Source organism: Diuraphis noxia, unplaced genomic scaffold, assembly GCF_037042655.1.
Source record: "Diuraphis noxia isolate RWA-SAM2 unplaced genomic scaffold, SU_Dnox_SAM2 contig0003, whole genome shotgun sequence".
Classification (NCBI taxonomy): Eukaryota; Metazoa; Arthropoda; class Insecta; order Hemiptera; family Aphididae; genus Diuraphis; species Diuraphis noxia.
Genome location: NW_028301713.1, coordinates 35303176 through 35326499, shown reverse-complemented (window position 1 = coordinate 35326499; position 23324 = coordinate 35303176). Strand labels below are relative to the sequence as shown.

At 30.3% G+C, this 23324-nt stretch overlaps 1 protein-coding gene across 1 annotated transcript; it reads left to right on the top strand.

The window, feature by feature from the left end:
* The first annotated feature begins 455 nt into the window (after nucleotides 1-455).
* Nucleotides 456-23267, top strand: Msr-110 (DUF3736 domain-containing protein Msr-110). The gene is made up of 6 exons (XM_015513152.2): nucleotides 456-986; nucleotides 15685-15852; nucleotides 18801-19013; nucleotides 19600-19790; nucleotides 20760-21367; nucleotides 22878-23267. Exons 1-6 carry the CDS (start codon nucleotides 873-875, stop codon nucleotides 22946-22948), a joined length of 1365 nt encoding a protein of 454 aa, XP_015368638.2. The 5' UTR covers nucleotides 456-872; the 3' UTR covers nucleotides 22949-23267.
* Nucleotides 23268-23324: the final 57 nt, after the last annotated feature.

Here is a 23324-nt window from a genome sequence, read left to right as displayed (position 1 = left end):
TATAAGCAGTAACATTTTTGTACATATGTATATTATTATAGTGTAGTCCGAAACCGGCGACATAATATTATTGAATAATTCTACTTTCCAGACGACAGCATAGGCGTGTTATGTTTTTTCGCCAGAGAACCGGTGGAAAACAATGCGCACGCGTAAGTCTGTAATAGCAACTGCAGCAACACAAATACACAATACGACTATATATTTAATTTGTGTACGTCTTTTATACACGAATATTATTATTTAGTAAAACATACTACAGTACGTGTTATTATTATTATTGTTATTGTTATCATTGCGTGGGAGGTGACGAACTCGAATCTCTCGCCGCGCCCTTCCCAAGTCCCAAACATGGTTCGGTGGTGGAAATCCGCGTCCGCGTCCGCCCGCTCGACCGAGTCAGCCGCTCTCGAGAAGAACAATATATTTGGTACTATACGCGTTATATATACAGCCACCGTCCGCTGCCGATCGTCTCTCACCGCGCCCGTTCGATCAGTCAGTCTGAGTCCGGTCGCCGAACGTATTAGGCAACATACCTAGCTGGTATCCACCGCAGACATATCATATTTATATATTATAATATTATATCGTTATCGATATATCCATATTCAAAACTCTACATTATACACACGCCGACAGTCGATCAAGTCAGTCCTGCAAGTGATCGGCCTTCGTCGGTGAGAATCGGACGTCATATATAGGTACGTGCACACATATATAATATATACGAACTGCACCACGACATCGTCAGGTCCGTGACGAAGTGGTCCCCGCCAAACGCAATATTGGCGATAAGCAGATATCGCTGTCGTACATTATAAACGCGTGGACCGCGACAGCAGTCAGTTGACGCACGAGACACGACCGACATGGACAAGCAACAGGAAGCCGCGGTCGCAGCATCCGGTACAGCGTCGGAAGATAGCATCAGCATGAAAACTGAATATCCCACGCACGAGGTGTACGTCTCCGAACCACCACCGGTGAGTTGTAGACGATAATACATAACATTGTACCTATATTAGGTATATTTATATTGAGAAAAAAATATTCCACGACCTAGCTGCTATGATGACGACAGTCTATAATTTTCAATATTCTATCAGGTATAATTAAATGCACCTTTATAGTAAATAATAATAGTAATAATGACGAAAATTCAACTTACGAGGAGCAGTCATAGTTAGAACAAAATCGTTCGTCAGCGAGCACCCGTCGTGCAGTGGCCGCCGCGTCACACTCCACTTCGCGGTCCACGAGAAAGTCGAAACGCGCGGCTGTACTTATCGGTAAGACCGCGACGACCGGAAGCGTATTATTTTTACTTCGGATTTCGATCTTCCCTGTTCGGTGGGTTACGGATATAATAATATAACTAACCTGATTCCTGAAGACCTACTCGAGTTCGAGATGACCATACTGTTGTTTTACACATCCCATGCGACAAAATATTTTTAGCAAATAGTATATGTATTTAATATTTATGTAACATTACGTTTGATATAGGACTAACACGGGTGACTTCTACGGCTAAAGGCCGCTGCGTATGGGATTTTTCTTTGGACATTGAATCGCGAACAATAAATCATAAAAAGACGCATTTTTTCCCTATCGGTTAATATATGTTATGTAAAAAGATTTGCAAAATCGTTCTATAATATGGTAAAAATTGCCACTGTAATATAAATAACAATGGTCTTGTACTCTTTTATAGATTTAGATAGAATGTACAGTAATAATGTATACAAGAACAAGGTACTAGTATAATGTACTAGGTTATGTACCTTTTACGATTTAGCATACCTATACATATATACTGGTTGTATATATGTAATACCTACATATAATTGTTAAATGTATATTGTATATATGTGCAGCATATTACTATTTACTTCTATATGTTTTACGTTCACGTTTTTGGTTTGGTTTTTTCTACGTGAAACCTGTTGTCTGTAGGACAAACAATAGTCGGTAAATTAATCGCTTTTACCACAATATATAGTGCATAATATATATTATGTACATGAATCGAGACAGAAAAACTATTTAAGCGTACGCTAGCTATATAATAATAATATGTACAATGTACAGATCATTATACAAGCGCAGTACAATAACAGCGATTGACACACGTGGTGCATATTATTTTAATATAATATAATTATTAATCATAATTCATAATTGAGATGGGTGTATAATGTATATATAGGTACGTATATTGCATAAGTCGCCTTTAGCAGTACCCTCTCACTCGTATGCCGGTACCATATTAAAAAAAGGGTATCGTCTCTTGCGAGATCCCGCGGGGCCGGATCGGTAAAAAAAACGACTATCTATTCCACACAATAATAATTCATAGTTATTTAGCTCGCGGGTCTTGTTCCCAACTATATTAGATACTGTTAGCACATCTTCGCCTAGCGCATCAAAAAACCACGTCCTTATTATAGTATTATAGTATTATACTATTATCATTATCATCGAACGACAAATTATAAAAACAATAAATAAAAAAGTCTCTGTGCATATTGTACCTATTATATTTTTATTTTTATGCGGAGGTGGTTTCTTGCTGCAGCACTACCGTCGCTGGAGGGAAATAGAGAATACAATATAATTATATATTACTACAATAATACACCAGTTGAATGTATATTTACATGCGCGTACATAATATGTATACATACAAAATACAAAGTAAAATAATCATAATAATAATAATATGTAAAAAGATGGTGTGTCGAGGACAACTGGGTATAAAAACTGTAAACAATATGCAGTATAATTTATCCTTTCTCTTCAACTCTTGTGTTGGGCGCACAGACGTACACACATATATATATATATAAAGTGTATATATTATTATAAGCGCTTTACCTTGAGTCCAATTCTTACAATGCATACGTTAATGGTCGTGTGAGTGTTTTGGATTCTATTTTTACAACAAATTACGATTTACGTTGTCCTATAAGTAAAAAAATAATAATAAAAAACACTTAAAATGAGCTTTTCATGCTTGACATACTACAGTTAAATCTACGCTACCAACAAGGCCATCGTGGCATCGTGTTCAGCAGTACAGTTATATATATTATAATTTATAACACTATGTCCAATGTCCATCCTATTCACCATTATAACAAAATTTTTTTTTTTATCGCCTCTGATTTTTTGGGTTTTGCGTAATGACAATAAGACATACACTGAAGTTACTGCGCAATGAACCGCATGACGCATCGTACTTGGACTTCTGAGTTCGTAAAATGTTCTGTGTGTAATTTGCACCGTATATCTACTCGTTGTGTTTACACAAAAAATATTTATTTTTTATCTTTAGATCCGAATATGTTTATCTGCATAGTACCAGCAACAGTGCAAAAATACAAATATAATGACAAAATCTTTAAGTGAAATATGTAAATGTCGTGGTGTGTTGCATTAAGGCTATAATGGGTTGTTGTTAAACCGGTTGTCGAATAAGGTCTTTCGGGTTAGAAATAAATTCAAAGAATCTTCTAGATTTAAATAATTTGTAAAGACGGTCTGGAAGATTTCCAGGATACATCGCAATAGTATGCTATACACAGGCGCACGCGAATCGTTATTCTGGATTTAGTTAAATGTGTAATATTACTTTTATACAGTTGTATATTTTAATTCTTCGAAAATAACGTATAATATTTATATACTTAATAATTACTTATATATTTACTCAACTAAATATAATTTGTGCCAACGTATATTTATTTACATACATCAACGTACATATATTTTTATAATGAGTCGATTTTGATTACGAATCTGGTTTATGATGGTTTTTATGATTATGACGCTTACTCTTTGTTATAAATTATATTACGAATATTATATGATCATTATAATTCATTATATTGTGTACTTTCCAGTAGATTTTTAAGTGCACAAATTGCATATACGTGGTAAACACAGTTTCACTTGGGGTACGATAAATGTGTATGTACATTGTACACTCACACGCACGCTTTCTCTCATGATACGACCCATTAAATGATTTATGAATTTGACGGTTTTTACATGAGCTAAATGCCTTTAATGACGAATTTTCGCATTCACCTATAAACACCGCCAGATACTTTCCATTCCCATTAATATTATAGTTAATACTCGACGTTTGAATGACATATTCTGAAAAATAATATGGTCTATCTGCTGTCTGCACAGATTAACGAAAAAGAAAAAGGGCTCATTACCCACATTATGTTATTCATGTACGTTCTTACTAATATGTTTACCCATGGACGGCATGAATCTGATGTTTATGTCACTGAATTTTTGGATTCTATAATTAATCGATGTACCTATTAGCAGTTAAAAATTAGATATATCAGATTAAAAAATAAAAAAAATGTGAAAAATAATAATTATTAGTAATACTGCATAATGAATTTAAATTTTCACTTCACCTGTATTTTGTTATTGAGAGAAAATCACATTTGTCTTTTATTCTATTATAACATCTGGTGTATTGTATATTATTTATATATAAAACAATAAGTATGTTAATTTAGATATAGAAAGTATGTTACACGATTTTAAAAATATTCAAATACACCATATTATTCATATTTTTTCCTACAAAATTTTAATTTATGATTATTACTATTACACAGTTGAAACGTGTGGGTTACCTAGTGTATAAATTCATAAAATTAGAATATTTTTCTCCTTACAAATAATCATAGATTTTCTCACACGAAAAAAAAGTAGTAGATAATTATGTAATTTAATTTATAGTGTATTACATAGTTTTTGTTACTTGTTACATTATATTATGCTCTCTAAAGAACAACAATTGTTAAAAATATCTAATGAAATTCGATAACCGTGTCATTGATTAATTTTACTGACGAGTGACGATTGTCCATTTTCATAAATAAATTAAAGTAATTACCATTTGCTAGTTTAAATTTTAACTCAATTGTAGTAACTAGTACGGCACCATGTATAAAAACTATGGTTAATCTACTAACCGTGATAAAGACATACATTAGATGTGTGTTATATTTGTGTATCTAGCGTATAAGTATATATATTTTACCATTTACCAAACAATATATTATACATATTTTTTTTTCACAAAAATATAGGCTTAATATATATAGATAAATGGCTGTAAACAACCTTAATATTTCAACATAATGCATGGAGTTAAAATCAATAAATTACTATTACAGGTTAATGGCCTCAAATATTTAAGCATTATTAACCCAATAAAAAAAAAAAAAATAAATATTATATGCATATATATTGTAGTATAATATGTATGATTGCAATATTGAATTTAAAGATTAAGACAAAGTAGAAATTTTTATGACTAATCGTTTGCAGTGAAAATTCCATTATAATGAAAATTTTATTATTTTTCGTATTAAAATTGCTGAAAAACGATAACAATGATAACATTGAATTCATAGCATTTTTTTTTATTATTAATGTCTAAATACCAATTAATTATGACCTCTTAAAATATTTAATTTTTAGACGTAAGGCCTACTTATACTGAAATTCTTTGACAAAGTCCAGAATATCACGAATCTCGCAAAAATAAAAATATGAAATTAAAAAACATGTTAATATTAAATAATATATCAAGTGTTGACGAAAACTATATATATATAATATAAGTCCACTGCGCAGTTTTCAAATAATGATTATGATTTTAGTTTGCGATTATATTTCATTGCGTTAGGTACTGCAAAAAAATGTATTCATATATATATATAATTTTAATTTTTCCGTTATGGAATGGTTTAAAATTAAGTCAGAAAAAATCAGGACTTACTTGTAGTGAACAATTATAGTATATTATATAATTATAGAGTATATTGATACCATAAAATATCATATCCGCCTATAACTTTTTATTTTTTATTTATACTTTTTAGTTTATGATAAACTATTTAATAAACATTATTATGTGTTTAGAATTTTTTATCCTGTAATAAATTTACTATTTTATATTTTTTTATATTATTTATATATTTTTTATAACTAAACTGTAACTGTATAACTAAATTGTATGTTCTAAAATTGAGTGTCGGCAAACCGGGTGTCGGCGAACTGGGAATACACCAACTCAGTTACTATTACATTCCTCAATAGGTACCCTATACATATTTTAGAATTCGGTTCGCGGAAAATTTATGATAAAATAGTCTAGTTTCATGATCCGCAAACAGAATTTTAAAATATATATAGGGTATTATTGAGTATATACCATGTTTTTGCAGATAAACAGTATTATATAGTTACCGATTAATGTATAACCTAAACAAATGATATATTTATTTTTATCTAATCTTTTTTCCATAACTTTAATTTTTATCGAGTTAAATAAATTTAACTTACATAATTAAAATCAGAAAATGGCATACACGTAAAATTAAAATTAAGTAAATATTCCTACATGGTTACATTATATCATGTATAATTATATCACAATACAATATTTATAATTCTATGTTATATAATATGAAGATGACGCAGTGCAGTTAGTTCTGTTATTTTAATAAATTTTTAGTCTGTAGTTACCTATATCCGATTATCCGAAATATATATATAATTATATTAAACACGCCGAACGCGTTAAATTATACTATGTTTACAGCCTTACAGGTTCAAAATATTGAGATATTATTGGTTAAATTTAAACCTATTTATTTAAACAATTACGTAGTTTAATGTATATAATACATAATAGATGGGTACTACCTATAATATGGAACTTTTTTTTGACATTGCGCTCCGATCGCGCGATTAGTTCGCCGAATTTGGGGCAGAATAAAAATTTAGTAAATTATAGGAAAAATAAACTCGTTCGAGTCAATAATAATATATTTTTATTCATAGGTAGTCGACATTGCATAACTAATGCCTACTGTGTCTGCTATTATATACCGACTATCAAATTACACAACTACATAAAAATAGCAACATATTACTTATATACGCATTGCTTCATCACAATATTTTCATTCTGGCCCGAACCCCCGCCAGGTTCAATGAACCAAACGCTTTCTCCTTATCGAATGAATAATAATAATAATAAACACACACACATATATATATATATATAATATGTATACATAGGTACGCGTGTATAATATAAAACGTAAATCCATCCGCGTACACGCGGACAATGTGACAAAATGATATAAAACGATTATTGAATAATAAGTGGCGAAAACTGCCTATATAATTGTATAGGTATAATAATAATATAATATGTAATATGATTTTTTTTTCTCAATCGAGCCGAAATATATAATATAATAGCAAACCATATAATAAGAATAATATGAAAGAAAAAACCCCGACCGATATAATAGTTTTTTTTCCTGATTTGTGCCAAATGTTCTGCAACGCAATACTGCAACCGACCGTCGTAGTCGTACCGTTATAAAATGGTATATAGGTACCCATTACTAGCTCTATAGGTAAGTACGAGCGCGTAACCTAAACAGATGTCGTGAACCGTACCTAATAATAATATTGGAACATGCAACCATATCGAACATTGCGCGCTTTTACGATGAAACGATGTTATGAGTTACGATAGTTAACCAGCTATTTCATGTCCTTATTTGTGCAGCAGCATTTTGTTCGAGTCGGAATCGGAAACTCTAATTATTATTATCGTACCTATATAATATAAACCTAGCTACTTGTTCCATCTTTTCGTACATAATGTAATGAATTATGAATAATGATATACACATATTATATGTATGTACATATATATATATCATGTTATATACTTACACAACGTAGACGGCCAGACACGTTAAATAGGTACATTATTTTCCATCGGTGTCAATAATTTTTATTTTTTTTTAACTTATCCAATTCGGCATTCAACTGAATTGCAGTACCTACTGCAGGTACCAAAACACGCATAATTGTGAATTCGGTCGACGTCGATCGTAGTATAATATATAACGTCAACTGCAGCTATACATACAAATACAACGTTAAAAATTTAAAATGTTAAATTAAATAATTAATGAACAATGTACAATAGATATTATAGATAGTTGACATGAAATTATTTTAATATTATTATTGTGATTTGTAGAGAATAATCAAATATAATATTATAATATGAACTGCGACTGCAGAGAGTTGACTTCGTAGTAACCTATATAACATTGAATCTTCACCTATTATTCTAAGAAAATTTGGTGTTGTATTTGAGAAAACAAAATACAATATCGTACACATTTATTTTTATTTTTTCACAATACCGTTTTGTCTCCCATGATAATTTGTCTTGTGTAACATTAAATACAACCCGTAAGGCTGTAATTCATTATAAGTACCGAAAAATCAATATGATGTGAAACGAAATTCATTATTAGTGTCGATAGACGATAATAATATAATACCCTACATTATAATGATACATTGCGTATATTTTTTTTACCTACTAATAATATAACTACTTAAAACGTTTTCATATTTCTATTCATAATAATAATAATAATAAATAATAATGTATAGGTAAACATATTATACACATGTCGCGCATTTTATTATAATATAATCACGTACGTAAATCATAAAATTGTATACGTTATTAAAATCGATTTCCGGGATCTATCGCAGTTGTAGTACAGAGCGTGTTGTATTCAACCATATAATAATATAATATTTGAAAATATTTGTCATCGATCAAACACAGAAATGCTTTGAAACGAACAAAATATCGAGTGCAAAAACCGAAACATAAGACATCATTAGTTTTATACGCATCAGAGTTATAATTGGGTTGATAATACAACGATATATATTAATATAAATTTAATATAATTCTGTTTTGAAAAATAATTGCTTTGCTCTGTATATATTTCTCGAAACTTTCTCCGACCATAGCTGTTTATTATTGTTATTGTTGTTGTTGTTATCCCGACGTGCCAAGAAGCTAACGTTTGACCTTTAGTTGAGCATTGAATATCATTATTCATTATATTATGCTTACACTTACGCCTACTTCATTTTAAGGTTTTTTTTTTCATCTACTCGACACGTTCGGTCATATCGTGGTCACACCGGTCACACCACTATAACAACTTCACGACCCGTACCTTTATACGCACACCATCTTGTTCTTATTAGTTATTATCCACACGACGATGAGGGACGTGTGTTTAGTGTTTGCAATATACATAATAATATGCGAATCATGGTTATATTTTATATTTAGAATGTATAATAAATAACACCATAATTTGGTTGGGTGAAAACATTTCTTCGTGACTCTGTTGTTAAATATTTGGATTTCAGAGCCTTAAATAGAATAATTTTCTTACACGATAGATATATTATAGATGAATTTTTATCGTCCTAATTCTATCCAACTATTCCAACTATACGCATTACAGTTCAATTTGTTTTAGCGTAAAATAGGAAATCGATGATTTATTCGTTTCGGCGTATTTGTATACATATATAGGTACAGTAATATATAACCTACATACTTATTATTTTAATCAAACTTTTTATAGACTAATAATTTCTGTTACGGGTCCGTCGTTTTCTCGCACTAAATAGTGATGATGAATTATACATTTTAGTATAGGTATTAGAATATATAAAATGTATTGAATCAAGTAGAGTTAAGTTTAAGAGAGTTTGTAGCCCTTTGTAGGATATGTATAGCTGTACTATGTTATAACTAATATGTGCTAACAGTTTAAAATATATATTTTGTTAAATTTATTTTTCATTGATATTTTCAAATATAGACAATACTTTTTGTATTAGTTATTTATCCATTTTGATAGGTAGGAGCACACTGCGTCACTGTGAAATTGTTTATTCCACGTGAACAAAGGATTGAAAGGCAAGGACATTAAATGCTATCCTTATAATATGAATTTGTTTTAGAGAATATTAAATTTGTTTATTTTCGTTGAGAATGAGGTAACAGTAGCCCATTTCCTATACTGCAGGACACGCCTAAGTATCTATACGATTTCATCTGCAGGGTTGAATTAATGAAGTGTGGTTTAATAGATGATTAGGATTTGTATCCTTATATTTCATTGGTTTAGAATCTAAACTTTAGAATTTGATTGATGTACAGTTTCTAGGTTAATTTTTTTCATTCCTACACACATAGAAATTTAGTAGTTAAATTAAAAATTTTAATTTGGTTTCACAAGTTCTTATTTAATTTCAGTGGTTTAAACATTTATTATAACTCCATTGTCACTCCAAGATACAGTTTAAAATAAATATTTACTTTAAGTTATTGTAAATTTCCTTGAGTTTTATTTAACACAATAAAAAGTTACATTAGTAGTTAACACAGTTGCATTGATTAAAACATTAGTTATGATTTCAATATTACAAACACGTTATTTTCACATCAAGCTAACATGGTAAATAAATTACAATAGAAATTCAGAACAAAACTATTATGTTTTTTAAATAACAATAATAATAGTTAAAATAATGCTTTTGTTATTTAAGTTGAAACTAATTAATATTCAACATAAATTTGTGTAGAACTCATGAATCTAAAACAATAAATGTTAAAATGAATCCAAAACATTGATTATAGATTAGCCTTAGCTCAAAAACGACCCTCAAATGTCAATAATTTTGACACTTTTAGGAGTTTATTTAATCTCAGATTTCTATGCGTATACGCATTTCACTATCTGAGTGATATATTCCATAAACTCCATGTATGCAGGCATTATAATACGAAAAAAATATTGTTTAAAAAATATCTAATTATGTTCATGTTATACCTGCTGAATTATTAATCTGAGACAAAAATAATTCAATTTTTATTCCATATTTTTATTATCTACATTAATTTTCTGCCACATGATTCTTCTACATAATATAAGCAATATAATATGCGATATACCTTTATTTATATATATATAATAACGTGATAAAAAGGAAAATGTAATTAACAATGTACAGACCGCAGTATATTATTAATAAATAATGTGTATAATTAGTGTGGTGGATTATAATATCTACAGATCGTAAATATTTCCGTTTTCTAATTTCTGTTTGACACCGTACGTCATATTATTACTCGTGAATATTGTCCGCAGGTACTCACTCAGGCGTAAAGCACCGGTGTCTATAATATTATAAACTGCAGTATAATATTTATAATAGCCACATATTATATGTATACCTGTGGTGATGCACTGTCATTGTGTCATAGGTCAATGTAGTCGTGTATTTAATTTTCCATCACGTTAAGAAAGTCAGTATCAATATTCTTTTCATTCGTTATAATTTTTTCATGGTATTTTGATTTATAATATTATTGTCAACATCGTGTGTGTTTTCGCATCAGCCACCTATATATAACAACGCTTACAGAAATACAGAGGTATAATTCATAGTACTATACAGTTGTAGATGTCTTGTATACATTTACAGCTGCACCTATATAGACAAAAACAATAATTAAAAAAAATCTCATGATAGAAAGTAGCTTCCTCGTTAAACCGTCCGGTTTTTTCTTCTTTTTTTCTGTTGGAATTCAATGGACATGTCTCATTAACATCCACAGACATGCCGTTTATTCATTACCTACGCCGTTATGTGATCGATTTTTAAATTATTGACACGGAAAACATAATGAGTTTGGTCGATTTCAACGCACTTTCCATACAACTAAAATATAAGATACAATAATACATTACAATACGTTTAATGGGAATTGATATACATAAGAGCAGTTTACGAATATATAGAATTACGATAAAAAATTTAAAAACGTAAGTTTTATTTACACATATACACATCAGCTATACGTATACTAGTATAAAATATGTTTTATACATAATATACATTATACACCCACCACCTAGTACCTAACCTCTCTGCTTCGGCTTTTTTGCAAGTCATTTCCAAGTGCACCGGATGTCCTGTTTGCAAATATACATTTTAATATGACGTACCTATACGTGTATAATATGTCTATACATGTAACACATCGCGGCAGTTGTATTTTCGACAGGAAGTCTGTAGGTACATAATATTATAATGTATAGAATCATATAACTATAATAGTGTGGGCAATACAAAATAATATAATAAATATTACAATACAAAATATTCGTGCGGATAAACACGAATTAATCCTATACGGCTATACCTATATTTAGCTATATGTATGATAACCGAGATCAAAGAATTAAAATATATAACTTTAATTTTAACCACAATATTTGATATATTACGTTTCATCCAGTATATATATAGATTATCGAAATTAAAAAAAAAAATAGTTCGTTAACTGTAACATTTCCAATATGTATAAAATGCATTCGAGTACCTATTTTAAATCGAAAATATTTTTCTCGTGAAACAGAGAGTACATCGTGTGTACTGAAGTACAGGCAAGATACCTACCTATAATATGTTTCTTAAAATACCCATACACGCTGCGCGGGCCTACACCTATACCTATCAAGACGAGAGATTCTTAACGAAGGCACCTATATGACAATGATGTGTTTTATAATTATCTATTCCTGTATAGCGCACAGTTTTCCAAATAGAAGTGTTGCTGGATAGTTTTCACATCTCGCTAGAAAATCGTGTACCTACCCGTGGTCGGTATATTATTGTGACGAGATATAATTTTTATGATTTTCTCGTACCTACCTATAATACGTATATGTTGCAATACCTATATTACATAAAACATTTTCCGTACGCGCAATATGATCATATTATATAATAATTATAATTATTGTATACGGCAATACCAGCGGCAACGTATCACTCGAAGACTGCAGTCTGCAGCATAATATATTAATATATTTGAGCAATTTAAATAGTTTTCAATTACCGTATCTCCTCTATTAGAGCTCTGCAGGTTGCTGCACAATTACAACTTTCAAATTCAATTCCACCGAACTGCACTTTATTATATATATCCTGTGCCGAACCGGTACAATGCTGCAGCTGTAAGTGCGAAACGCGAGACGAGTTGTTTCAGTGGTCGCACACACAACGCCCGCGTTCTTTGCACGTGATGATGTATATATATATATATATATATATATATATATATATATATATATATATATATATATATATATTATTACAGTTCGTCCAGTTCGATTTTTCATTTTGATTTTATTCCGTTAATAGCCGCTTGATGGTGCACGGTATCGCACCGCAGAATGAAATATCCTATTTAGTGCTGCAGTCGTGTCATTAACCATTAATATTGTATATAATTGTCCGTCGACGATGTCAGCGAACTGCATCACTTATTATTACGATATATATATATACATTACTATATTTCCTTCTATATATAATAAAATGTTCGTTATTTATTATAGATTATATTATTGGACGTCCGTGACGGTACAACGGTAATCGAGAAAGTAATAGGTATAGGCAGGCATCATGTCCCACGCCGTATTCGTAGGAAAACCGCAATTACGACTTTTCTTCGCCGTAGAAACAACGCCCGTAATACATTTTCAATAGTCGCGTACTTATATATATATATATAGCAGCAGGTAATAGGTAATATTGTGGTTCGGTTAAGGTTTCTTATTGCCGTCGCGGAACAAATATAAATGCATTTCGTTAGGAATACCACGGAGAACACGAATTTCCTATACCTATACATTGTATTATAATATATATAATATCTATACCTAGGCGATACCTATATTAACACGCACAACTCGACGGCCAACAACAGTTAAAAATGGTAAAAAAAAATACATAATACCATTTAATTGTGGTCAGCGTAGCCATTATTGCGGCGGTCCAGTTAGGTGAACGTGATTATAATATGTACTATTATATTAAAACAACGAACGGTGCAAGCTTGGTCTAACTCATCTGCATGCATATATCATTGTGTAAAAAATAAAAAATTGCAATACTTTATAAGTGCTATTGTAATGATTATATATAATATAAGCGCATAAATCTATAAATTCTAAATATAGGTACCTATAACCTATTCCAAAATCGTGTGAAAGTCATATACCTATATATTATAAGAATATCAAAACGATAATATCTACCTTTATATTATAATATATATATATATATAAATCTATTATAATGTGTATAGGTACGCATCTGTCTGTCTATACAATATAGGTGTGTATGCTGCGTGGAATAAATTCAAAAATATTTTTTACGTACTTATAATATAGATATATAGACAAATAGGCAAGAGACACGACCTACGACGAGTCATGAAAACTCGTGAGTGATTATCGTCACGAATTATACGCGTATATGTATATTTATGTTATATGCCGGTGACTCTGGAGAGGAATCGGAGGAATACATATTTTTATATAGGTATATCTACCTACACTAACTACGGATGCTTTTGTACATAATATATTATTTGAAAATCGTGATCAGACGTTATGCGAGCTTAACGTAGTTAAATCCGGTCGTATATATATTATTGTATCTATTGTACCTATAGGATGGTACAATACAAGCAAGTATAACAATAACACAATATTTATCTGGCAAGCTAATCTACCAGCTATTTCAACATCACAAAAAAAATCATAAATCCATGTGGCGTGCATCCTCCTATGGCTCCTATTGGATATTGTTCGGACTATTGTAATAATAACAATAATGGTAAACATTGTATTCCTTGTGTACACTACACATTTATATAATACAAGTTGAATTATTATTTGGGTTCGGATATTCCATCCTCACCTATTGCAGGTCACAACAAACATGATTTATTAATGGTTATAATAATTTTAAACGATGCATATATTATAATATTATCATTATGAATGCACTTGTATTGCGTAGGCATCACAACTTCAACCTAGATTGTCTTTTAAAATGTTCGTAAAGCTTGAAATTTACTTATGGAACAATAAAAAAACGTAGAAATTAGGTACCTATTACTGCAGAAAACTACAAACACAACGACGTACTTAAAATAATTTTCACTATTGAGATATACTCGAGGTTAGAGTATACCTAATGTGTTGCAACTTATGAGTCGTTATATAAGACACTTACCTAGGACCATAAGCGCAATAAATTATGGGAAGGGGGGGGGTTGTTAAGTGTATAGCTAGGCTCTCTCAAAAATTGTTCCGAGGGAGGGAATGCTAGGATTTGAGGAGAAATTAAAAAAATTTCCAATTTTTTTTTGCATTTTCTCAATTTAAAAAATAAAATAAAAAAATCCAGGTAATGTGTTCTAGTTTACTCCACTTCAGACGCCTATGGCTAGGGCACTTAGCACCCCAAAACTTGCTATAGCTCCTCCATAATAAATTATTCAGTTGTTTCCTAAAATATTTTTAAAAAAAATTTTAAAATTCAACTGTAATTCATATTTTATTGAAAGAAAAATTATTTAATTTTAATTTTAAGTTTATTTTATTAATTATTTTATATTGACTATGATAAGATATGAATTATATATGGTAAACATCATTAGCTGTAAATCCGTTTTTATGGAAATAATTTATGTCGATACAAACTCCGCAATAAGGCCCACGATAGTACCGTGAATTTTTCTTGATTTAAGATATTAATTAGATAATTTAACATAAACATGTTGTTAAGCACAAGCTATAGTACCTACTATAATTTAATATTATAATGAAGTTTCAATGCATATTTTATTTATAGGCGTACAAACTCAAAACTCGACCGACTGCCGTCCAAATAGCAAGAATAGCAGCATTCACTGTGATCGCGTGCTCGTTCATACTTGGATCATTCATGCTGGCAGCCGCTTGGTTACAGGCGAACGCGTCTTGCTCGCAATTAATGCACGCTGAAGCACTCCTCAGACAGGTAGACACAAAACAATATATTATACTTCTATAGTTCCTGAGATTATTTAATATTTTAATACCTTATAATGGCCTCATACCCAACCGTTAACCAATGACTGTATAAAAAGTTGAATATCCATAAATCTCGATACTGATATTGTTTCACATTCGTATGTAAGTATGTTAAGTAATTTTTTTAAAATAAAATTTAATACAAATCACGGTATAATTTCTATTGATTATTGCAAACGGATAGTCACGAATTCATGACATAAGAATTATTGCTATATTGTCCGTATTTAAATCAAAATTATTTGATTCCATTTTTCACGGCTCTTATAATTATCGTTATAATTCATAATGTTTATTATAAGGTATTATATTGTCAACTCAGCAGGAGTTTTAATATTTCACCATTTCGGTAAGTGTACCATCCTCCTATTTTTATTATTATTTTTCTTAATGCGCAAATAGTTCAAATTTATACACAGCTAGTATACAAATTTAGTTAAAATTTCTAAGTTTTATGTTCATTTAGCATATCAAAAACATAACTCAAAAAGTGCTACAGTAATATTCCTATTATTTAATTTTAACATTTTTTATACTGTATAACTATTAGGTATATAATATAGTATAGTATATACTATAATGTAACATAATATAGTATAATTAATAGTTTATACTTTATTTATCTCTGCAAAATCGTATTAAAATTTTAATGAGAACCTACATGTGACTACTTAATAAAACAGAAGTCTATTTAATCTTAAGCAGTAATTTTTTAAATATTCATATAGTAATCTGATTGTTATAGAAGTGAGAACATAAAAATGGATGTAATATCACTTTCTTTGTATATCTACCTATAGAGCTGAAGTTTTTTTTTTTGGTTGGTTTGACTATGACAGTTTCCCAGATTATAGAATAATTCAGCTTTCACTATGTAATATAATCCACGCATAACAACAGTGAAACGATTTTCCTATAGACTTATTTATTTGTTTTTTCTGAGTATCAATAAATATATCTTGCAACGGTCAAATAATTTTTTGTTATGCGATGCAATTCATTTGTAAATAATAATAATACAGTCAATAATATTATATTATGCAAATAAATATGCAACTTAAACATATTTCCGCGTTAAAAAATTTACGAAAACGAATTGGTCAAGGGTCCATAAGACACGCATGGCCATATATGGGTCAAGCGCGTATTAATAATAGGTTACACGCAAGGTATAAAGATTAGATTATTCAGTGTAACCGAGCATTAGGCCCAGGAAACGAGTTGGTTATGAAACATTGAAACCGTCTTAGTTACCGGCAGGCAAGACGTGTTTATATACATATATTCAATCCATATTACATATTGACATAATGTTCAATTCGATGACCAACTCGGCGTATAATTTTTATTTATGTTGTGTGACAACTGACAATGCTCTGACGGTATAATAATATATTATTATGGTTGTGAAATGAATACACTTCATAGATCTACGCAACTACCTATGTATAATACTATGTTACTGCATAATAAATACCTACCACAGTACCACATAATAATAATTATACATTGTAGTATTATTGAGAAGACAGATTAACACCAGGAGTCCTGTCATATAGATGGTTATTATATCTCATAGCGGATCTCCCCTACGTGGAGTACGTTTAATATTATCAACTTATATGTATTTTTCCAACACTTCGTTTACGTTTAGCAAGTGAAGTGTATTTGAATATATTTGATAAACCATAATATTAGTTGAAATTTTACTTACCAGCGTATAATGTCTATAGCAAAATTAATTTGTTAGAAAAATTAAGTAAAATAAGTAATGACCAATACAAAACTAAACCTATACAAATATCTCGAATAGGAAGATAGCTATACAAATTGTTTCCACTAGATAGCGTTTTGTTAATCTGTTTTCCAAATTATGTATTATACTATTATGTATTATTTATATTTATATTTACAGCTATATAACAAGTAAGAATATGCATGTATATATAACAGGTAAGAATATACATGTATAACTGGTATCAAGACTGAACTGTCCTAATGATGTGCAATTGAACAGTGCATTTGACCGATGTCATAATAATTAATATTATTATATTCTTATAGAGCTAGTACAAAATTTGTGGTATAAATCGTATAATATCATTATTTTTGAAAATTTATTTAGGACATCAATTTATTACACCATGGTAGATCATAGAGGACCAACTTAATCCACTCTCCTCAAATTAGCTTAAATGATTATAAGTAGGGGCAGTAGAACCTAGGTTTTTATCTAAAGTGCATTATTTTAGTCCCCGGCAACGATTTCAAAACAAAATCCGTTTTTTACATTAAAGGATTGAAATCATACATTTTTATTTGTCGTTTACATATCATTTTATTATAATTTTGTTAATTTTTAGTAAGTATATATTAAATATTTACACATAATATATATATTATATTGTATATACATAATTAGATTAAACTTGATAAATAGTTCAAAAAAATGTTGTTGGACCATTTATCTTTATAGTGTCGTAACTCCAAACATATGGGTTGGGAGGTGGTGAGTTCCTCAATACATTTTAAAAATAATTATTACTATTATAATTAAAAGTAACTTTTTAGTTAATAGATAATTAAAAAACTGTATGTAGGTATTTTGAAAATATCGTGTATGGAATATGATTAGGTATATTATAAACATTTGAAAAAAATTTTAAGTATCTATGTGTGACAACCTTTCTACAGTGTAAAAATTATAATATATTATATTTATAAGTTATATCTTAAAAGATTGGTTCACTCTCACGCGTACAGTGCATACAGAGAATACTCATATAGTCACATATATATATATATTTCACTCAGATAGTCAGATGGCCATATAAATAGTTAACTTTAAACTTTAAAGTATGAAAAATAAAATATTTATAATATTTACATTTAAAGAGTGAAGAAGCTGTAGACCGTCCACAGTATCAGGCACTAGTCGACCCTTTGCAATCGGACGAGACTTCTGATTCGAAGCAAGAGGAGCTTCCCGTGCACCAGCAATCAACCAGGAACGTCGAGAGTCAAACCACCGGTAATAATGATCAACAACCGGCATCGCCAGTTCAAATCAAATTGCCATTGGAATTAGATTTCGATGAAATCGTTGGGGTGAGTGTATGTTTGTTTAGCAACAGTACCAACTACAATTATAGGTATATACTAAGTACAATGAAATCGATAGGGCCCAGCCCCCTAAATCCTTTAAAAAATGAATATTGTTCAAAATGTCCACAGAAAAGAATATTACCTACATAGGTACAACTGTAAAAGGTACATATAATAGAATATTTTCTTTGCAATAGTGGTCAGTATTTTGAATGATAAATTCGTTATTGACTTATTGTCATTGAAGTACTTGGCTGCAACCGATTTTCATTATTTAAACAATTAATTATAAAAACCAGAGAACTTGCTTCTGTTGCATAGTCTGTTTGAATGCGAAAAATTCAATTAATCCTTGAAGGTGTATACGAGAATATCAATATGTTTTGAATAAAGACAATTAATAAAACATTTATTAAATACAATTTTTATTTTAATAAATGTATTTTTAATTATCTATATCAATAGCTGATATAATGAGTTGAATAAGACATAGTACTACATTTACAACATAAATTGGAACCATAACTAGCTGAAATTATCCTATTTGAGCCAATGAACACTGTTCTAAAACAAATTTGTTTCGATAAAGGCTTTACTCGAGAAAAATCAACGTTCAAAAATGAACTGTGTCATTGAAAAGAAACGCGCCGAGGAGGTCATGGATCATCAACCAAAAACATTGCGTCTACCATTCGGCGTGAACATTACCACCGATCCTCGTTTTGAGCACGTTACGGGTGAAAGATTAAGCATCGTTTGTGAGAGTGGACACGACGAGAGGTATGAAAATATGATATATAAATTCAGATTGTTATTGGAATTCAATTTCAACATTTGTTGTATGAGTTCATTACTTAGGTATATCAATTAACTGTAGTTACTCCTATAGGTATAGACAGGGGTGTTTCCATATATATATATATATATATATATATATATATACTACAGCATATACTCTCAAGAAATTATTATAAAATTATGAGTAGGTACATGCAGTAATATACACTATACGGTAGGATTTTGGTACTTGACGACTTAGCAATCACCAATTTAGCTAAATAACTGTTAAAAAAGTTAATGGGAATTGGGAACACTCTAACGCCACTACAGAGTGATTTGATTTCAATAATTTTTTTAAAAGAGGAAGACTTCTACTAGGCAGGTTGGTTTTAAAAATTATATTTGTAAGCCATACCTATATGATTAATTATCACAAGTTTTTTTTAATTTATAGTTTGTTTATTTAGCAACAAAATTAATAATCGAAATCCATTGTGTACTGTAGAAAATTATCCTCTTTCTAAATTTCTAAAAAAAAAAAATTGGGATCATTAGGGCCCGTTTTAATAGTTAAACTAAGGTTAAACCGCGGAATTCGGCCGGTAAAATCAGCGAGTTAAGCGTAACCAAGGTTTAAACTATGATTATAAAACGGGCCCTAACACAAATGCCATGGGTGGTGGTAACGAAATTGCATATTGCATAAATATTTCCTCTTAATTATGACGCACGAGCAGGCCCCTAATTATAAATACCTAAATAAGTATTATTTTGAAGAAATACTATAGGAGCTAGTTATATAGGACACATCTAGGTGATAAGTAATGCGCAAGCAATTCCCGCGGCGTCGTCGGTTCTAACTGAAAAAAAAGTGATAAAAAACTACTTGAAATAATCTTTTTAATATTTATATGAAAACTGTCAACTTAAACAAAATAAGTAGGCTAATCGATTTTAATCTAAATATAGGCGAGCTCCAAATCCAGTGGAACAAATGCAACATCAGCCATCAATGATGATGCCGATGCCAATGGGTGCTAATCCGATGACCCATTTGCCGAGTATGATGGGACCACCTCCACCACCCCATCACATGCCGCCACATCCTCACCACCAACAAGGCCAAAGTGGACCAATCCCGTTGGCCTTGATTGCCAGGATCAACGCTGACATTGACAATCAGCTTCAAATGCAAGAGCAACAGCAGATCGAAGAGCACATCATTCCCATCTTCCAACAGCTGTTACCCGAACTGAGACCATCGTCCGAAAACCATCACGAACACCAACAACACCACAAACAAGAAGCCGAGGACAGAGCTATGCCAAACAAAGTTCTTTATCACCCAGCGATGCCCGAAGGAAGATCCATGTACACCGTTGCTATATCCGACAAGCCCAGCGGAGACGGTCCAATAATGCACCAAGCTATGCCGTCCGAATCTGTGCGCCAAAATGTGCCCATGTTCCAAAGGGTTCCTATTCACGTGCCTATGTCTATGATGATGCAACCCGACGTCGGACAATCGGTCCAACAAGATACAATCGATGAACCTAAACCAGATATTCGCCCACACTGTAAGTATCTACCTACCTATATAGATAAATATTAATAGGTGTACGATATTTATATTTTCTAGGCCCGTACGAAGTATTTTTTTTTTAATATACTAGTTATTAATTTATTATATTAATAAATGGTACACAAAATAAATTTATACCTACAGCTTAGAGTTGATACTCAAAGCTCGAATCTCGAGGGGAATAAAAATAAATTCGACTTATGTATTTTTCGAGTCACGTACCTCAAGCACAACTTTAAAATACTTCAAGGGGGAGGAAAATAATTCGAACCATCAAAACAAGATTGTAGGAACAAAGTAGATAATTTCGGACATATAGGGTGACTCTGGACAATACAAGTTAGTTACATAAATAATTTATTATTGATGTGATGATCGCTTATATTAGGTTTTTTCACTACCGGCTCCCATATGGTGATTTAATACGGAAAAAAAAAGGTTTTTTCACTACCATCTATCACGATTTAGATAATATATTATTTACATCGTGGTGACGTCAGTGGCGTAATTAAGGTTTTTCCGCCTCTAGGCACTTTCCAATTCGCCGCCTTCTTCCCACCTCCATCCTTCCTACAATTATTTCTAAAACGTATTTAAATATACAATTTATTATATTAAAAAAGATACATTGAGATATATGTAGATATACTAGTATGATTAATTTTGAGCGAACAAAAATTAGTTGAGTTTGATTTCATCAAATGAAAAATACTTTTTCTAATTTTGTAAAAAAAAATTGTTGAAATTTGCCGCTCTAGGCCCGGGACTATAGGGCCTGTGCCTAAATACGCCTCTGGGTGACGTTATATTCAGTTATGGGTAACGTCAAGGTTTGCAGATATTTATCTATAGTCCTTGGGGCAACGTAACGTAAATCGTTATTATTTAAAAGTGACTCTTCACTTGTTTGAGTTATCAACTATCAAGCATATTTACCCGCATTTTACTTGATAACACTTCGAACGATCCGACGATGGCGCATATGAACTTAATTAACATAAACTAAGAACGCTCCTATGTGAAACAGACCTATAAGAAAGATAGATGGTCGTCCATTTATAAATTACCAACATGATCAATTATATAGTAATGTTGTTTTTAATTTTAAATATAAAAGTTTTGTTACCTACCTATTATCATTTGTTAATATGATAAAGAGTCTGAACAGTAGGTAAATTAATATTAATATTGAATACATTTTTCAATTTTTGTCATAATAGATATTGTAGAATTGTATACTCTTAGACTTTAAATAATAAAATACCATTATTATTAATAGGCCTTAGTTTTGATATAAAAACATAACTTCAACAAATTGTAATACTAGACCTATACACATGGGATTTAGGTAAATAAAAATTAGGCATACCAAAAGAATTAAATTTTGATACGAATAATTTAAAATTGTTTAGCCTTAATTTAAAGTTTCTTGTCTACTTATAGATTTATTAATTAAGTTTTTAAGATTTTAAATAATACTTACAAATTGTATTTTTTATTTTTAGTTGTTCATCCACGTTCAGTTGAGTCAGTTCACAAGATCAACCAAAATGAAGAGATAGATTCTAGAAAATGAATTTTTCAATTTGGCAAACATTTTATTTTACATTAAAAAAAGAATAGATCTTTTGTTAATGTTGGTAGATTTTTAAAATAAGTCCAAATTGACATTAGGATTACAATAATCAAATAACAATTAAGCTTAAAGAATTTTTATGGATATTTGATGTCAAGAAAACAGTGTATTTGGTATACATACAATATATATTTTATATTTGTTTACAACATAGTATTTTTAAGTTTTGTTAATGTTAATTGTGATAGATTAGTAGATTATTATAACATTTATAGTTTTGCTTTCAAATAAAATCTATATTAAATTTTGTTAAAATAAATTGATTTGAATAATTTGGAGTTTATAAAGTATTAAATCAAATAAATACTAACATGTA

Excerpts from the sequence above, each read along its gene's own strand:
- Msr-110 (XM_015513152.2), top strand. The coding sequence starts at position 873 with ATGGACAAGCAACAGGAAGCCGCGGTCGCAGCATCCGGTACAGCGTCG. Across the intron at positions 15,853-18,800 it reads CTGAAGCACTCCTCAGACAG|AGTGAAGAAGCTGTAGACCG; the intron begins GTAGACACAAAA and ends TTACATTTAAAG. Across the intron at positions 21,368-22,877 it reads ACCAGATATTCGCCCACACT|TTGTTCATCCACGTTCAGTT; the intron begins GTAAGTATCTAC and ends TTTTATTTTTAG.